The sequence below is a fragment of the Schistocerca serialis genome, chromosome 1 (genome assembly GCF_023864345.2).
Source record: "Schistocerca serialis cubense isolate TAMUIC-IGC-003099 chromosome 1, iqSchSeri2.2, whole genome shotgun sequence".
Lineage (NCBI taxonomy): Eukaryota > Metazoa > Arthropoda > Insecta > Orthoptera > Acrididae > Schistocerca > Schistocerca serialis.
In genome coordinates this window covers 391,565,184-391,584,452 of record NC_064638.1, presented here as the reverse complement: position 1 = coordinate 391,584,452, position 19,269 = coordinate 391,565,184, and the positions used below count along the sequence as shown (strand labels likewise).

The 19,269-nt window shown below is 40.2% G+C and overlaps 1 protein-coding gene across 1 annotated transcript in view; it reads right to left on the bottom strand.

Annotated features, from left to right (window-relative positions):
• LOC126471439 (uncharacterized) overlaps positions 1 to 18,915 on the bottom strand; it is a 246,061-nt gene extending 227,146 nt beyond the window's left edge. The window contains exons 1-2 of the mRNA XM_050099613.1: positions 18,794 to 18,915; positions 2,092 to 2,460 (exon numbers count right to left, since the gene is read on the bottom strand). Of these exons, the coding sequence (XP_049955570.1) occupies positions 2,092 to 2,426 (335 nt within the window). The 5' untranslated portion in view covers positions 2,427 to 2,460; positions 18,794 to 18,915. The remainder of the gene's footprint in view (positions 1 to 2,091; positions 2,461 to 18,793) is intronic.
• Between the last annotated feature and the right edge of the window lie 354 nt (positions 18,916 to 19,269).

Here is a 19,269-nt window from a genome sequence, read left to right as displayed (position 1 = left end):
AATACAAAAATGTAGAAAATGAAACATGCAGAAGGGGAATAGAGACATAAAAAAAATTAAATTGAAAGAAAGCGCTAATTCACAAAACAGGAATGACTAGAGGAGAAATGTGAAGCTACAGAAGCATGCATAAGGGAAATACAGATGCCACCAGCAGAAACATTAAAGAGACCTTCGGGGAAAAGAGAAGCATTTGTACGAACACTAAGAGCTCTCAGCTGCCAACACATTACTAAGTGAAGAAGGAAAGGCTGAAAGGTGGAAGGAATATACAGAAGGGCTGTACAAAGGAAATGAACTTTATGACAATATTATGGAAAGGGAAGAGGAAGCAGGTGAAGCTGAGATGGGGGATATGATTCTGTGAGAAGAATTTGACAGAGCACTGAGAAACTTTAGATGAAACAGCTCACCTGCAGTAGACAACATCCCCTCACAGTTATTGAGATACATGGGAGAGCAAGCAACAACAAAACTATTCCATCTCATTTGCAAATTATATGAGACAGGTAAAACGTTGTTAGACTTCAAGAAGAATGTAAAAACTTTGATTCTAAAGAAATCAGGTGCTGAATGGTGTGAGTATTATGAAACAATCAGTTCAGCAAGTCATGCTTTCAAAACACTGAGATGAATTATTGACAAAATAATCAAAATATCAATGAAAACCTATGTGGGCATATGTATGTACATAGCATTTGTAGATTTACAGAAACCTTTAGACAATCCTGGCTGAAATCTAGTCTTCAAAATTTTGAAGGTAGCAGTGATAAAATACAAGAAGCAAAATGTTCTCCGCAACTTGTGTAAAAACCAGACTGCAATTGTAATAGACAAAGGACATGAAAGAGATGCAGCAGTTGAGAGAGGAGTGAATACTCAACATTCTTTGATCTGTATACTGAGCAAGCAACAGAGGACAGTTTGGGGAAACTTCGAGATTAGCAGAAACGTCATAATTCTGTCAGACATAGAAAAAGACTGGAAACATCAATTGAACAGAATGGACCATTTCTTGAAAAGAAATTATGAGATGAATACAAACAAAAATAAAACAAGGGTAATGGAATGTAGTCAAATTAAATCAGATGATGCTGAGTGAATTAAATTAGGCAATGTGCCACTAAAAATAGTAGATGAGTTTTGCTATTGGAGCAGCACAGTAGCTGACAATGGCTGAAGTAGACTGGATATAAAATGCAACTTTGCAAATACCAAGGAAAGCATTTTTGCAAATGGCAAATTTGTTAACATTGAATAAAAATTTAAGTGTTAGGAAGTTTTTTTCTGAAGGTATCTGTCTGGAGTGCTGCCTTGTATGGAAGCGAAAAGTGAACGGTAAACAGTTCAGACCAGAAGATAATAGAAGCTTTTGAAACGTAGCATTACAGAAGAATGAGGAAGATTATGGGGGTAGAGTGGATAACTAATGAGGAGGTACTGAATTGGTGAAAAATAAACTTCTGGTACAATTAGATTAAAAGAAGAGACTTGCTGATACTACATCCTGAAGCATCAAGAAATCATTAATTTGGAAACTGCAGGTGTGTGGAGGCAAAAGTTGTAGATGGAAACCAAGAATTGACTATAGCAAGCAGGTCCATTTGATACGTTGTGGTATTTATGCAGAAATGAAGAAGCTTACACAGGACAGACTAGTGTGGAAAGCACCATCAAACAGGTCTTCATACTAAAGACCACAATAACACCCACTGCCTTATGAACGTAACACAAACCTCGAGTTTGCACCATAAATATAAGAACAATCAGTAGATGAGAATATAATAACTGGTTGTCACATATGGTAATTTAATCAGAATTTTACTTGGAACCATGAATGACTGGAGTAGTGCAACTGTTACCATATTATGAAGTAAAGGGCCATAAAAGGAAAACGAATTACGTAAAAAGGAGGCGGCACATGCATTTCCACTTATGACAAGGACTGCTGTATGTTATCATATCACCAAATCTTGTCAGAATAAAAGAAATGTGTTTTGAGTAAAGGGAGGAAGAACAAATGACAAAGAACACATTCCACTTAGTTAACTTACTTGAAACCTTAATTTTGGGCATAAAGTAGACACTAACCTGGCAGGGTAGCTGCAGTGTTGCACTTGTATTGGGTGGTATGGAGGTGGTGGCTGGTAAACCTGACAGAGTACAGGCTCCAGAGAATACCCCATTGGGACAGCAGAGTAGCGACACACGGCAGGATCTGAGAGAGCAGCAAATAGGCGTCGAGAAGATGGTGGTGGTGGCCAGTAACCTGAAGGGCTGGCATCATCTCTGCCCCCATAATGTGGCCTCGCTGTATGAACTTGTTGACTAGACTTCTCTAGCCATTCTTCCAGATAAACACACTGCTTATGGTCATGACGCTTCTTTCGCTTGCCTTCAGAATGTGGCAAAAAATTTCCATTCATTGTCTTCTTCACTGTTTCACTGTGTAACACATGACTGAAAAAAAAAGGAGGATAAACAAAATATTACATTTTTCATTAGATGTTGTTGTTACATTCAAACAACACCAAGCTAACTGAAAAATAAACCACATGTATTAATTTAGTGTAATGAATGTGTTTTTATATTTTGTATGTTCTTCCCCATGGCTTCCAAAGGTAAAAGTTAAATTCTTGGGTAATACTTAGACTAACATTATTAAAAATTTCTTCCATGTCTTTCAGCAACAAAGTTGTTTTAGTTTTCTGAGTATTTATTTAATGCTTGACAGTCCTTGCGTGCGATTTCAATTTTGTACGTGAATCTATTATGATTATATGGAGACTATCTCATATTTTATGTTCTGATATTTTTGCTATGAAAAGGAAAGTTGCTACTCAATATAGCAGAAATGCTGAGTTGCAGATAGGCACAACAAAAAGACTGTCACAAATAAGCTTTTGGCCAGCAAGCCCTTCGTCAAAAATAGATGTCCGACACACACACACACACACACACACACACACACACACACACACACACACGACTGCAGTCTCTGGCAACTGAAGTGGGGCTACAGTTGCCAGAGATTGAAGTCAGGTGTATGTGTGCGGCGTGCACGTGTGTGTGTGTGTGTGTGTGTGTGTCATCCATTTTTGACAAAGGTCTTGCTGGCCGAAAGTTTATTTGCAATAGTCTTTTTGTTGTGGCCATCTGTGACTCAGCATCTCTGCAATATGGTGAGTAATAACTTTCCTTTTAATAATATTATTACATTCATTCCTGGATTTTCCCACTGTTTGGTATTTTCTGTAGATAATCGTTTTTTAATTTACTTTTCTGTATTTTCCATTTTGGGCCAATCCCTACGCATTTAATGGTGTCTTAAAATCATAAATACCCTAAATTAACAATTCCTAAATTGTAAGCTTTAGGATCAATACTATAATTATTTTATATTTTCAAACTTTTTGCAGATTAAAACTGCATGCCTGACAGATCAAAGCCTGTTCTACAGAGAATGCACTAATCAACTAAACTATTTTGGCATGACTAATGAGACAGTTTCATTACTGAATACATTGCAAACTGAAATCTGATCTGAAGTTGTAGCTGTACAGCTCAGTTGGTAAGAGTATTGCCAGAGAAAGGTGAGGTTCAGGTTTGAGCCTTGATTTTGAAAAAAGTTAGATTATCAGTAAGTTCTATAGTGGTACACATTACTCTGCAGACTAAGAGATTCGCTCTGGACTTTATATTCTGCAGAGTATGCTTTTATGTCTCCTCCTGTGAAGTACAGCATTCTTCATATTTGGAATACTGATCAGTGATTGTCTATAACTGGAATGTTATAAATTAATAGTTTTCAAATCATGTATGCTCAACTCAAATAGGAGAATTTTAGCGAATTTGTTCAGCTCTGCTTCCCCTTATTTTTATCAATAATGGAGCATCGCTCCAACCTTTCTTTTACCTATACCATTTTCTTTCTAGTGGGCTTGAATAAATTATACCTCTAGAGCTTTGGAATGGCTGTATTGAGATGTTGTTTTTGTTGTTGTTATTTTAACAACACAACATATATGAAACACTGTAACAAATTTAGTTAACTATTTTCTTATCTTCACAAGCAATAAGTCAGAATAGCTACTCTAGACAGACATCGTATAGCCTTCATTATTTACATAAAAATGAGGTTCTTCATAACAGACCAACTAACAACAGAACTTGTCATATTATTGATGAATAAAATAACATAAAATTGTATAATGTCAACTATGGCATCTAAAACAGCTCGAATTCTCCGTAGGATTGACATACGCAAAAAGTGACTGGTGATTTATAGGACTTTATGTCACTCCTCACAAAAAAAGAAAAAAGTAAATGTCTAATTCTTTGAGAAATGCTTGTGGAGAACACTAATCCCATAGTTGGTTTTAGAATACATGCCACAATGCCTTGATAATATTCAAGCATGCTTGTTGTGAAGACAAGGTATTTTACCCACCCATGTTCATGAAGCCGGTCGTGTAAAATACCAGCTGTGTCCATGGGAGAGAAGACATCTTTTAAGATATAAGCCCCTGTCTACAGCAACAAATGAAACATAACACTTAAAATGATTTCATAGATGTTACCAATGTACTTTCCTTTCGGTGTGATCATAGGAAGCAAAAACTATGATTTTATTACCTAAAAACTATTACAGAACCGCTGCCAAACCTCACAGCTGGAATAAGACAGTCCGTATTGTACACTTCTCTCAGTGGTTCACCATTCCTAAACAAACTGCATTAGATAATAGTGTAAAACAGTATTGTTGGTCTAAACTATGTGTTTCAAGATGAACAGTATCATTTATGTGTAAATCTAAGATTTTTAAGTGCCGCACATTTATTTTTTCTATCTGAATGACTGTGAATGATTTATCATACAACAAAAACATTAAATATACATTTCTACCCATGAATGTGTTGCACATCTTCTCACTGTCATCACCTTTTGTTTCATCTTTTCCTTTTTCTGTATCTTTATATCATTTCTGACAGATTTTGCTAACTGTCCTTGAGATTCACCACTGAATGTTTGGAATTTCGTTTCAAAGAGTTTCTCATAAAAGGCTTATATTCAAAAGTTTGTCCGGTACTTTCGCTGTTGAAAAATTGTAAAAATAAAAACAGTTAGGTCCCAATGCACCACAAGTGCATTTCTGTGCAGAAGAGTTATGTCTGAAAATTTGTGTTACCCAAGTGAAAATAATGACACTGCATTGAAATACTTTCATGTTTTGTTTTATATTTCAATTAGCAACTTATCTCCCTCAACCCAAGTTGCTTTCCAGTGGTGCATCTCTCATCACCATTCCATACTAGCAGAAGCAGTTTGAGGCTCAGTATATCATTGAATACCCTGTTTGGCACTTGTAAGGCCGAAAGCTCATCTGCAGTCTCTTCATTAACCACCTCCTCTTATCACAGATTTTCAGATAGAGAGAAAAGGTATTTGGGAATAGTCTTATCTTTCTAGTGACTTACTTCTGTTGGAAAACAGAGTTTACACACAACCTTTTTATACAACTGAACTAGCAAAACTACTATAATGCATTTGGAAGAAATACTTTGACACTTGATGTGTTGTGAATAACAAACCAAAACAAATAATTAAAAGATAAACAGAGTCAGGTATGCCACAGAAAATTAATAAAACATGAATAAAAGCTGCAAGTAAATCAATAACAAAAAAAGAAAAAAGAAAAAAGTATCTCCAAATGTATTATTTACATGAATAAAATTTAAAAATTTCTAACCAGGCAGACTACTACCAGGCAAGTCCCCATTCCGTCTGCCCAACAATGCCACAAAATGCAACAACAGTGTGTTTGGCAGAATTATATCATATCTACAGTGCACCTTTCAAATGAATGGCAACAAAGTGCCCAGACACACTTGGGAGTGTTTAATTTCTACTAAATGTGGTAAAGGAATACAGAAACTAATATAACTGACATCAAAAACACACATCAACATAATCTGCTTAAATCACCACACACTGCTGTTCGCTGCTAGATGGGAAACTGATTCAGTCATCCACTATGGCAAGAAAAGCATTCTTCCAGGGAACAACATTTCCTGGTTCACAACTGCTGCTCGTTCTTCCATTTACTGAAAGACCATGCTTTAATTTCAAAGCTCAATAATCTCATTATCAAATCATGTCTAGAGAAAGATACTGGAAAATCTGCTCCTGATGAGAGCAGATACTTTCAGTCCCTGCTGTGGTCTTCAATGGAAGAGAAGTATGATGCAGCTCTCCAGGTTGTTCAACCCTTTGCAAGCACACTATGTGATCAACAGTATCCGGACACCTGGCTGAAAATGACTTACAAGTTCGTGGTTCCCTCCATCGGTAATGCTGGAATTCAATATGGTGTTGGCCCATCCTTAGCCTTGATGACAACTTCCACTCTTGCAGCAATATGTTCAACCAGGTGCTGGAAGGTACCTTGCAGTATAGCAGCCCATTCTTCATGGAGTGCTGCACTGAGGTGAGGTATCAATGTCGGTTGGTGAGGCCCGGCACAAAGTCAGCATTCCAAAACGGTGTTCTACAGGATTCATCTCAGGACTCGGTGCAGGCCAGTCCATTACAGGGATGTTATTGTCGTGTAACCAGTCCGCCATAGGTTGTGCATTATGAACAGGTGCTCGATTGTGTTGAAAGACGCAATCGCCATCCCCGAACTGCTCTTCCACAGTGGGAAGCACAACAGTGCATAAAACATCAATGTAGGGTTGTGCTGTGATAGTGCCACACAAAACAACAGGAGGTGCAAGCCCCCTTCATGAAAAACACGACCACACCATAACACCACTGCCTCTGAATTTTACTGTTGGCACTACACACACTGGCAGATGATGTTCACCTGGCATTCGCTATACCCACACACTGCCATGGGATCACCACATTGTGTACTGTGATTCGTCACCCCACACAATGTTTTTCCACTGTTCAATCGTCCAATGTTTATGCTCCTTACACCAAGAGAGGTGCCGTTCGACATTTACCGACGTGACTTGTGGCTTATGAGCAGCTGCTCAACCATGAAATCCAAACTTTCTCATCTCCCGCTTAACTGTCATAGTACCTGTATTGGATCCTAATGCAGTTTGGAATTCCAGTGTGATGGGCTGGATAGATGTCTGCCTATTACACATTACGACCCTCTTCAACTGTCAGTGGTCTCTGTCAGTCAACACATGAGGTCGGCCAGTACACTTTTGTGCTGTACGTGTCCCTTCACATTTCCACTTCACATCAGAAACAATACACCTAGGGATGTTTAGGAATCTGGAAATCTCACATACAGACGTATGACACAAGTGACACCCAATCACCTGACCACGTTCAAAATCCGTGAGTTCCGCAGAGTGGTCCATTCTGCTCTCTCACGATGTCTAATGATTACTGAGGTCGCTGATATGGAGTACCTGGCAGTAGGTAGCAGCACAATGCACCTAATATGAAAAATGTATGTTTTTGGGGGTGTCTGGATACTTTTGATCACATAGTTTATCTTCATCCTTGTGTAACTGCTGCAACCTACATCTGTTTTAACATGCTGACAGTAATCAAGCCAACAACTTCTATTCTCCACATTTCCCTCCATTACCAAACACAATTCTTTGATGTTTCAGTATGCATCCTATCATCCAATCTCTTCTTTTAATAAGGTTGTGCAATAATTCTTTTCCCAATTCAGTTCAGTATCTTCTCATTGTATAATGTACCGGGTGATCAAAACGTCAGTATAAATTTGAAAACTGAATAAATCATGGAATAATGTAGATAGAGAGGTTCAAATTGACACACATGCTTGGAATGACACGGGGTTTTATTAGAACCAAAAAAAATACAAAAGTTCAAAAAATGTCCAACAGATGGCACTTCATTTGATCAGAATAGCAATAATTAGCATAACAAAGTAAGACAAAGCAAAGTTGATGTTCTTTACAGGAAATGCTCAATATGTCCACCATCATTCCTCAACAATAGCTGTAGTCGAGGAATAATGTTGTGAACAGCACTGTAAAGCATGTCCGGAGTTACGGTGAGGCATTGGCGTCGGATGTTGTCTTTCAGCATCCCTAGAAATGTCACTCGATCACGATACTTGCGACTTCAGGTAATCCCAAAGCCAATAATCGCACAAACCGAGGTCTGGGGACCTGGGAGGCCAAGCATGACGAAAGTGGCGGCTGAGCACAAGATCAACACCAACCGTCGCGCGCAATAATACAGCTTCACTAAAAGCGCCTTTTCAGGTAACGTCAACATGCTGCGACTGCTGGCGCATCTGATTCTCTCTCATTACAGCTCCTTTTATACATGATTGTCATGCGCAGTCACTAACATTTTGCTGTCCAGCGCCATCTGTCAGACAGTTTGTGAACTTTTTTTTTTTTTTTTGTTTTTCCTCTCCTAATAAAACCTCTTGTCATTCCAAGCATGTGTGTCAATTTTTACCTCTCTATCTACATTATTCTGTGGTTTATTAAGTTTTCAAATTTATACTGACTTTTTGATCATCCGGTATATTTATCTAAACTTTAGCTTTCTTCAGTAGCACCACATTTCAAAAGCTTCTATTCTCTTTTGTAAAATTGTTTATCATCCACGTTTCATTTTCGCGCAACACTATGTTCCAAACAAATACCTTCAGAATATACTTGTTAATATTTGAATTCAAAGCAAACAAACTTCTCTTTTAAAGAACTGATGTTACTGCTATTTCCAGTCTGAATTTATATCCACTCTACTTTGGCCATCATCAGTTATTCTGCTGCCCGAATAGTAAAACCCATCAATAATTTTTAGTTCTTATTTCCTAATCTAATCCCCTCAGCATCACCTGATTTAATTAAAGTGCATTTCATTACCCTTACTTTAGATTTGTTGATGTTACACTTATAATACCCACTATCCATTCACTCAACTCCTCTTCCAAGTCCTCTGCCATGTCTGAATGAGTTACAAAGTCACTGTCAGGCGTCAAAGTTGTTACATTTTTATCCCTGAATTTTAATTTTTTTCCAAATTACTACTTATTTTGCTTTACAGAGTGCTTAATCTACAAATGAGCATCTTTGGGGATAGACAATCCTCTTTCACTACCTTCTCAGCTACCATTTCCCTTCCACGATGTTCAACTACATGGCTATTCAAAAAGAAGGGTCAGTTTTCAAACTTTTATTGTTTCCAAACTACAAAAGACAGAAACACAATTGCAAAGTTCCTGGAAAGAGAAAAGCTGAAATAATTACACATTCAATGTGACCACCATGTGTTACATGACAAATATCAAAACGGAAGCTCATTTCCTGCCACACATGAAGCAGCTGGCCTCTCATTGTCGAATTTGCAGCTTCAAAAATGTGATGTTGCAGACTTTCAAGAGTGTCAGGCATGGGGGGAACAAAAATGTGTGATTCAAGTGTATTTCATTACCCTTGTTTTAGATTTGTTGATGTTCATCTTATAATATCCACTACCCATCCACTCAACTGCTCTTCCAAGTCCTCTGCCATCTTTGAGAGAATTACAAAATCATTGGCAAACTTCAAAGTTGCTATATTCTTATACCTGAACTTTAATTTACTTTCCAAATTACTCCTTATTTTGCTTTATTGTGCTTAATCTATAACTGAGTAACCACACAGATAAAAGTCACAAGGTGTGAGGTCTGGGATATTGGATTGGAAGAGGAGGGACAGAAGATGATTTTCTTTGCTGGTGGCCTCCCAGATCTCCAGACCTCATCTTGTGACTTACATGTGGGGTTACGTAAATGTCTGCATTTTTATCACCCTATGCCTGGCACTCTTGAAAGTCTGCAACATCGTGTTGTTGAAGCTGTGAATTCGATAACTAGAGAACAGCTGCTTCGTGTATGGCAGGAAATGAGCCACCATTTTGATATTTGTCGTGTCATACATGGTGCTTACATTGAACACATAAAAATTTGAACTTCTCTTTCCAGGAACGTTAGAGCTGTGTTTCTATCTTTTGTAGTTTGGAAACAATAAAAGTTTGAAATTTGTTCCTTCTTTTTGAATAGGCCTGTATTATAACTACAGTTTGATTTTGTTCCCTGTAGTTTATCACTGCTACCTTCAGAATTTCAAAGAGGTAGTTGGTTGGTTTAAAACAGGGGGGAAGGGACCAAACTGCTAGGCCATCGGTCTCTTGTTCTGAATAAAACAATGCCACAAGGGTAGGAATAAAACAAGTGAGACTGACAACACAAAACGGAGAGAAAGGAAAAACCACAAGAATGACAGAAGGACAACAAACACTTAAATGGGCAAAAGGGGAGAAGAAAACCACAGAAACGCAAAAAACAGGTAGAAGAGATTAAAATGACAAAACAGATTACCATACTGGCTGACCTTGAGAATAAAAATGAGACGCCAGCCACTTTGCAACACATTAAAACGTCCACCCTAAAATCACTAAGGTGGAGAACACAGAGGGACAAAGGACTTGCGCTAAAACTTAGATCAAATTATAAAACCCACCCACATGAATAAAATCTAAAACTAAATCAGCAAATGAGGCGTTGTCAGATAAAATTGTGGTAATTAGTGCGGTAACCAAAGATTTTGTCGCAGGGCAGTCAAAGTGGGACAGTGCACCAGAATATGGGCCACTGTCAACCAGGCACCGCACTGCACTGAGGCGGGTCTTCACGGCGCAGGAGGTAGCTGTGGGTTGTCCAAGAGTGGCCAATGCGGAGCTGGCAGAGAACCACAGAGTCCCTGCAAGAGGCCTTCATGGAGGACTGCCATACATTTGTAGTCTCATTAATGGCACGCAGTTTGTTGTGCGATTCCGTCTCCCAAAGCTGAAAAACCTAGCACCTAGCGGCGTAAAAACGAATGCAGGTCAGTTATTGGTATGCTAATCTCCACGAGCAGTTTTTGTGTAGCCTGTTTCACCAGCCTGTCAGCAAGTTCGTTGCCTGGGATTCCGATGAGTCCTGGGGTCCACACAAACACCACTGAATGACCAGACTATTCCAGGGCATAGATGGACTTCTGGATGGTCAGTAGCAAAAGGATGACGAGGGTAGCACTGGTCGATAGCTTGTAGGGTGCTCAAGTAGTCAGTACACAGAAGAAACGGTCCCTGGGGAATGAATGGATCTGCTCAAGAGCATGAGATATAGCCACCAGCTCTGCAGTGAAAACACTACAAGCCATCGAGCAATTCAATATGTCCTCCATGGACATACACGAAGCCGACATGACCATCAGCCATCGAGCCATCAGTTGAACCACTTCATGGCCTCGGTACATGTCAAGAATCAAAAGGAAGGGACAGCGGAGAGCCACGGGGTGAACTGAGTCCTTTGGGCCACATGAAAGGTCCAGGTGAAGCCTCGGCCTAGGTGTACACCATGGAGGTGCACGCAAATGGACCTCAAGTTTAGGTGGTAAAGGCAAAGACTCCAGTTCCGACAGAAGGGATCGGAAGCGAACTGCAATTGTAAGCCCTCACCTGAGCCGCCGATGCGGGAGATGAACCGCCATAGGTGAGAAATGGAGACGGTAAATCAGATGTGCAGGACTACAAACCTGTGCGATCTAATTGTTGAGCAGTTGCGCACGCCTGACCTGCAACGGAGGGACTCCATCCTCCACCAGGATGCTGGTCACGCCGGACTCATCCTAAAAGCTCCCGTCGTTGGTTGAACGCCACAGTGGTGCACTGGGTCGAGTAAACACAATGCTGAGGGCACCGCCGAACTATAAACCACACTCCCATAGTCAAGGCGGCATTGAACAAGGGCTCTGTAGAGCTGCAGCAGTGTAGAGCGATCTGTACCCCAGTTGGTGTTGCTCAGGCAGCGAAGGGCATTGAGGTGCTGCCAGCACTCCCGCTTCAGCTGACGAAGATGAGGAAGCCACATCAATCAGGCATCGAAAACCAGTCCTAAGAATCAATTTGTCTCCACTACTGTGAGTGGATCGTCATTAAGATAAAGTTCTGATTCCGCATGAACGGTACGACACCAACAGAAGGGCATGACACATGACCTCGCGGCTGAAAACTGGAATCTGTGGGCTAGAGCCCATGACTGTGCCTTGTGGATGACTCCCTGTAGGTACCGCTCAGAAACACCAGTACTGGTGGAGCAGCACGAAATACAGAAGTCGTCTGCATACAGAAATGGTGAGACGGGTGGCCCTGCAGTTGCTGCTAGACCATTAATGGCCACAAAAAAATAGAGATACACTCAATACACAACCCTGTGGGATCCCATTCTCCTGTATGTGGGGGAAACTACGGGAGGCGCCAACTTGGACACGGAAAGTACGAAGTGACAGGAAATTCTGGATAAAAATCGGGAGCGGGCGTCAGAGACCCTATTCGTATAATGTGGCAATGATATGATGCCACCAGGTGTGTAATGTGGCAAGGATATGATGACATCAGGTGGTGTCATACACTTTTCGAAAATCAAAAAAGACGGCAACAAGGTGTTGGAGTCTTGAAAAGGCTGTTCAGATGTCAGACTCGAGGGTCACAAGATTATCAGTGGTAGAGCGACCCAGGCGTAATTCTGTCCTGGCATGGAGCCAGTAGGCCACGTCACTCCAGGACCAAACCCAGCCGGTGACACACCATAAGTTCCAGCACCTTACATAGAACGGTGAGGCTGATGGGCCGATAGCTACCCACATGAAGTGGGCTTTTGTCAGGTTTGAGCACTGGTACGATGGTGCTCTCCTGCCAGTGTGATTGGAAAGACGCCATAGCACCACATTCGGTTGAAGATCACAAGGAGATGTCACTTGTAGTCACATGGAAGATGTTTAATCATCTGACTGTGGATCCGGTCTGGCCCAGGAGCTGTGTCGGGACAATGTACAAGGGCACTGAGGAGCTCCCACTCTGTAAATGGGGTGTTATAGGGTTCACTGTGGCATGTAGTGAACGAGGGGACTTTCGCGTCCATCCACCGTTTGAGAGTGTGAAAGGCTGGGTGGTAATTCTCTGATGCAGAGGTTCGAGCACAGTGCTCAGCAATTGCGCTTGCGTCGGTAGATAACATGCCATTTATGTTAACACTGGGAACATCTGTTGGGATCTGGTACCCAAAAACTCGTTTGAAGTTTGCCCAGACTTTGGAAGGTGACGTATGGCACCCAATGGTAGAGACGTATCTCTCCCAACACTACTGTTTCTGTCTTTTGATAATCTGGCAAACGCGGGCACGGAGCCGTTTAAAGGCTATGAGATGTTCCAGGGTGCTTATGCTGCTGTAGAGCTCGCCAATAGTCCTTAATTGCCTCAGCGACTTCCGGCGACCACCAAGGGACTGTCCTTCGGTGGAGCACCCTAAAGAACATGAGGTCATGTTTTCCACCACAGAAACGATCGTTGTAGTTACCTGCTCAACCACCACATCAACGTTACCATGTGTTGGAGATTCAACGGTGACGGCAGAGGTGAAAGCATCCCAGTCTGCCTTGTTTAAAACCCATCTGGGCAGGCGTACATGGGCCTGACGCCGGGGCAGTGACAGGAAGATGGGAAAGTGGTCACTACCTCACAGGTCATCATGTGCTCTCCAGTGGATAGATGGGAGAAGGCCAGGACTGCAAACTGAGAGATCAATGGCCGAATTTGTGCCGTGGGCCACACTGAAATTTGTGGGGGCACCTGTATTTAAGAGGCAGAGGTCGAACTGAGAAAGTACGGTTCCAACATCTCTGCCTCGGCCAGTAAGCTCGGTGCCACCCCACAAGGGGTTATGAGCGTTAAAATCTCCCAAAAGTAGGAAAGGTTTAGGGAGTTGATGAATCAGTGCAGCCAATGCATTCTGGGGTACTGCACCATCTAAAGGAAGATATACGTCCCAGACAGTTATTTCCTGTGTCGTCCTTATCCTGACAGCCACAGATTCAAGAAGGGTTTGAAAGGCCACATGTTCACTACATACCGAGTTCAGAACAGACGCAAACTCCACCTGACACTCTATTATAGTCGCTCTGTTTCTCGTAATATCCCCTATAGCTGCGAAGGGCAGGAGTCTGCATTTCCGGGAACCAGGTTTCCTGGAGGGCAATGCAGAAAGCAGGTTTAAAGCTTAAAAGTAGCCGTAGCTCAGCCAGGTGGTGGAAAAAACCACCGCAATTCCACTGGAGGATGACGTTATCATGAGGCTGGGAAGGCATTAAGTGCTCAAGGAGGCAGGTTATCCCTCAGGGTCACCTGCAGCCACCAACTGAGTATTTGTAGCCATTTCTATGGTGGATTAGGCATCAGTGAGATCTAGGTCTGCAGGGGACGCTAAGATTTCCACCGCATCCTCAGATGCAGAATTGATAGGGAGTGGTGGTGTTGGGGTCACCAGAGGGTCCTGTTTCAGCAGACTTCTTAGTTTGCCTGCTCTTTCGCTTCTCTTTAGGGGCATGCTGGGACGATTTCTCCGAAGCAGCTTCCGGCACGGAGGAAGACTGTGAAGCTCTTCGTCCAGCAGCTCTTGGCTCCTTGAGCCACTGGCGAGTGTCCACCATGGCATTAGTGGAGATCTTGGAAGAGAGAGGCCCAAGGGACCACACGCGAGGAGCCGGAGGAGGCTGTTACTTCTCCAGCTTGAAGTAGAAAGAGTTGTCAAGCAGAAATGATTTACTTTTTAAAAAAATTGCCTTATATGGCAGAACTCAGTCGCTAGGGAGGTGATCAAACTTTTTTTATTTCTTTTAATTTTTCGATCGTGTTGTGTATTAAGAATAAATTAAGTGAGAGGCTGCTGTTAGTATACCAAACCTTTTCAACTCATACTTACATGAAGATCAAGAACGAACAACAGATATCGTTCTTACAGCAAGATTCTGTCAAATGAATACTTTGTGTCAATGTCTGGGATTGTCCCAGAAAATTATTCCATATGAAATTAATGGCTGGAAGTGTGCAAAGTACACTAATTTCCCTTAAATTATCACAACACAACAAAACAAGGGTCATTTGCACACTGGCACCCAAGTGAAAAGAAAATGGGGTCATCTACCAGAAATGTAACTTCACAAATAAATCAGTATATAAGATATGCCTATACTTGATTTTTATGCTGGAGGGCAAGTTCACATTATTTTTTTCAACTCCTGTTACACTTCTCTACATAAAATATGATGCACCCTATGTACAGCATTTCAGTGAGGAAGGTTAACTGCACACTCTAGATACTTAAGATTTTATTGACACTATCCTGTCCAACTATGACACTGATTGTAGTGGCACAGTTTTGGGACCCTGCAGATATGCAGATTGAAAGCAGTGGGCTCACATTTGGGAGGAGCAAGGTTTGAACCTCCATCCAGTTATCCTGACTTGGATCTTCCATAGTTCCTAAGGAGAATACTTGGATGACTCCACTGCAAAGGCTATGACCAACTTCTTTGCATAAGCCGATCCACGTCTGTACATGTTTTACATATAAATATCGGTAATGTATCTGACGTGTCCAATACTGTTGTGTTAAACGGTCAAAGAATGAATATTTGTATTGCTAGCCCAACATAAATACAAATTATCAGTTACAGTGGCAAATCAAAACATTTTACTTCTTGAAAATGAGAAATGTGATTCCTGCAGTTGCTATACCATGCCACTCCATGTGTTCATTGCATGAATTATCATTAAGTATCTGGTTAAATCCAGAAGACTATAAAACGAAACAGACCATCAATTCCAGATTGAATTCAAATGTTATTCTCATTAAGATGTAGTATGGAATCTGGGGATATGTGAAATTATAACTTTTCATAGCATTTAGGCATCTTATATAGAAGCTTAATACATTCATCTGTGATCTGAATGACTGCTGATGATGCAATAACTTCAGCTGACATTTATTTCTATGCTATGGAGGAGAAAAACATTTACAATTTTTTCTGCTTGATTATGAATTACCTCTGCATGCAATCTGTCACGAGTTTTTGATGAATTAATTCACATGAAGTACACATTTCAATCAAATTCATCAGTCTTAAATTATCATAAAATTCAGCACAGGAAAAGTGTCTATGTTAGACTTGTGTGTCACATAGTAGAGCACTAATGCAAGTGAACAATCAAGGCTACCCTGGAGCTAAATTGAAGAGTATGTGAATATTCGTTCTAGCCCAGTTGGTAATTTCAGCTTAAAAAGCTGGGGTCCTTTTAGCTACGTAACATATAAACTGCTGAGCAGATGGCACGAAGTATTCCATTGTGCGACAAATTCCCAGGAAGTTTTAAAATGGAACACACTCCTAACCAAAACAATTGAAAAATTCCAACTGACATGCACAATGAGGCCCAGAAAGAGTCCATGAAGACAAAAAATAATACCTCTGTTGAGATTACAATCTCCAGTGTCACGAGAAACTAATAAAATGTGACTAGACAGTAGGCTTTGCTGTATGCTATCATTTATAATTTACACCAAATGATTTAACATTGCTTCTCTACATTGTAATGTAGAGGTTACAACGGAGGCAATTCTCATAGACAGATGAATATTTCAAGACTTACACAAACCTGTTTGATAGGGGACATTGGAAACTCTTTTGTGTTGCTTCAAAGGCTGTGTAAGTCCACAGACTGTCATGGAAAGTACTTGGAAAAAAACTGATAATTAAAGCTGTACTGCAGAATCTTCCTAGAGCGCTTACCAGGAAAAAATAACTAGTGTCAAATCGATGCATGTTGCAAATGACTCTGGTAACCCAATTCATGTTGCTGGGCAAAAAAACTGCACAACAATAAGGAAGTTATGGGAGTCAATGAAACTGATACCACAAACAACATTTGGTAGCATGAGTAAGTGATTCAATTTGCAGACTAACAGAAATGAATCACTTGTAGGAAATACATGCACACAATTACAGTGGCCCACTTTTTAATCTATATTTCCAACTTCATTATACCCAAACATTTATCTTTCATAGTGCACATTATGGTTTAAAATCCACAAGCTTTCCGTTCAGTACATTTCTGTGTGATTTTCTCAAATTTTTCTTCTTTTTACCAATTAGTGGATATTAACTTAAGGGGTTATCAGAACACTATCCAAATATATATTTGAAAATTTTGTAATTCTTGTTAGGTAGCCTAAATTACTTTTTGTGTGTGTGTGTGTGTGTGTGTGTGTGTGTGTGTGTGTGTGTGTGTGTGTGTGTGTGTGTGTTGGGTATTGCACAATGGCAAATGCTATTCCTACATACTGAATATTACTTTGTCTTTGCTAAAGTATTATGCTGTTATAGTACTGTATGTTTCATTGTGTGGACAATACTGTGAGAGTGTTCCTTGGTAAATTCAACTAAGGAAAGTGTACAGAAAAACATACATATTAAATGTACCTCCTAGAACCTGCACTGGTCATGGAGAGTGGGTTCTGGTCTGGGCTTGGACGACTTAAGTTCTAAGGTCCACTTATTTTAAATTGTGACAAACCTGGGCCATACATTACAGTTTGTCAATATCCATTGGAGATTAGTTTACAGAGAATTATTCCTAATTTTTACTTGGCAAATAACATGTGTTTACTTGATTTATGTTCCTTGTTAGTTTCATATATAACTTTCATGACAAATGGTGATGCTGTGGAATGTAACACCAAACATCTGATTGGAAGAACAGTGGAGTTTGTATGCATCAATCTGCTGAAATTTGCAACATGTAAAGGCATTTGCGGTCATATTATAGAACACAAACAATTGTTAATTACTGAGAGAAATTATTAAGCACATGAAATGAGCATTATGTGTGGCTACAACATAAACCTCAGTGTTAGGAAGCATGATAACTAAACACATAAATGTACATATGAAACTAGTGCTTTATACACTGTGTTCATTCTAGTTGGAAATGCCTGGGCATTAGTTTACTTTTCTATGGGACAACAAAAGCAACTGGGCACTGGCTTGCTGAATAAATCATCCGGCTTAAATATCACAGAAAACTCTTAACCGAACTCCAGAATATGGAAACCCATTCTGACTGCTAGTGCACGACAGAAATAACTTAATTGAGAATATACATCAAACACTACTTTCATTCTGCTGAGAAATACCTAACGGCCTACTTATATGACCTTTTTCATAATTCTAACTTTTAAATTATCACTAAGTTACATAACTTATTGACCCCTCCTATATACAGATATCTGCTGCTCTGTTTAAATTCACTGTTTCGATTAATGCTAGAACAGGGAAGGAAGGAAGGAAAATTAGGTTTAACGGCACGTCGACACATAGGTGATTAGAGACGGAGCACAAGCTCGGATTGTGTCAAGGATGGGGAAGGAAATCAGCAGCGCCTTTTCAAAGAAATCATCCCGACAACTGCGTGGAGCAATTTAGGAACTCCCGAAAAATCTAAATCTGGATGGCCAGACCGGAGTTTGAATCGTCGTCCTCCCAAAATACTGTACTTCTGCGAACTTGCATACTATACTACGTAGCAGAAGAAAATGTAAATAAAAATGTATCAATTTAACATTTACTTGTTTGCTACCGAAATTGAGATTTTTAAAGTGAACATCACCATACTATTGCACGTTCAACATATTACATATTCAAAACACGAAAATAAATGTAAGACGAAAAAAAGGTTGAAATAGACGGAAAGCAGAACTGGACACGGCTAAAAAACATTTTTAATTACATAATACATATTGCTATGGGACGAAACGGTACTGAGGAATGACGTTTATTAAACAACATATTAACGGTCTCACGCCGAGAGTATTACCATGCAGTGAACCAGACTGAGAATTTTAACCAGAGATAGGGCTTACCGACAATTACGTCAAACTTCTGAGATCATACCGCCCTCCACAACTGCCACACTGCCATTCGGATATTGAGAACGATTTGTTATCAAACAATAACACAGGTGTTTATAAACAAGACACAATCTTTCGTTGCTAAGGTGCATATCTTTGGCTCCCCCACTTCAGTATTGTGGTAAGAAGTGATTTTTCTGTCTCCGTTTAATAAGCATGTAGGAATCGCAGTACATTTCTGGAAATTAGCATTTAGTAGTTTTATATTTTGATTACAATAACTAGAAAGTAAGATAACCTACTTTCCACCTTACATCTAGCAATCGTACATGCAGCTATGGTGCAGGTCACTAATTAAAGATATAGACATCTCACAAGGGAATATTCTGAAAGTAAGTAAATAATATTGATGACACTTGACGGATGTGTAGAGGGGAAAAAGCAATGCAATACATTTTTTTGTTTGTTTCACTAACCACACTGCGAAA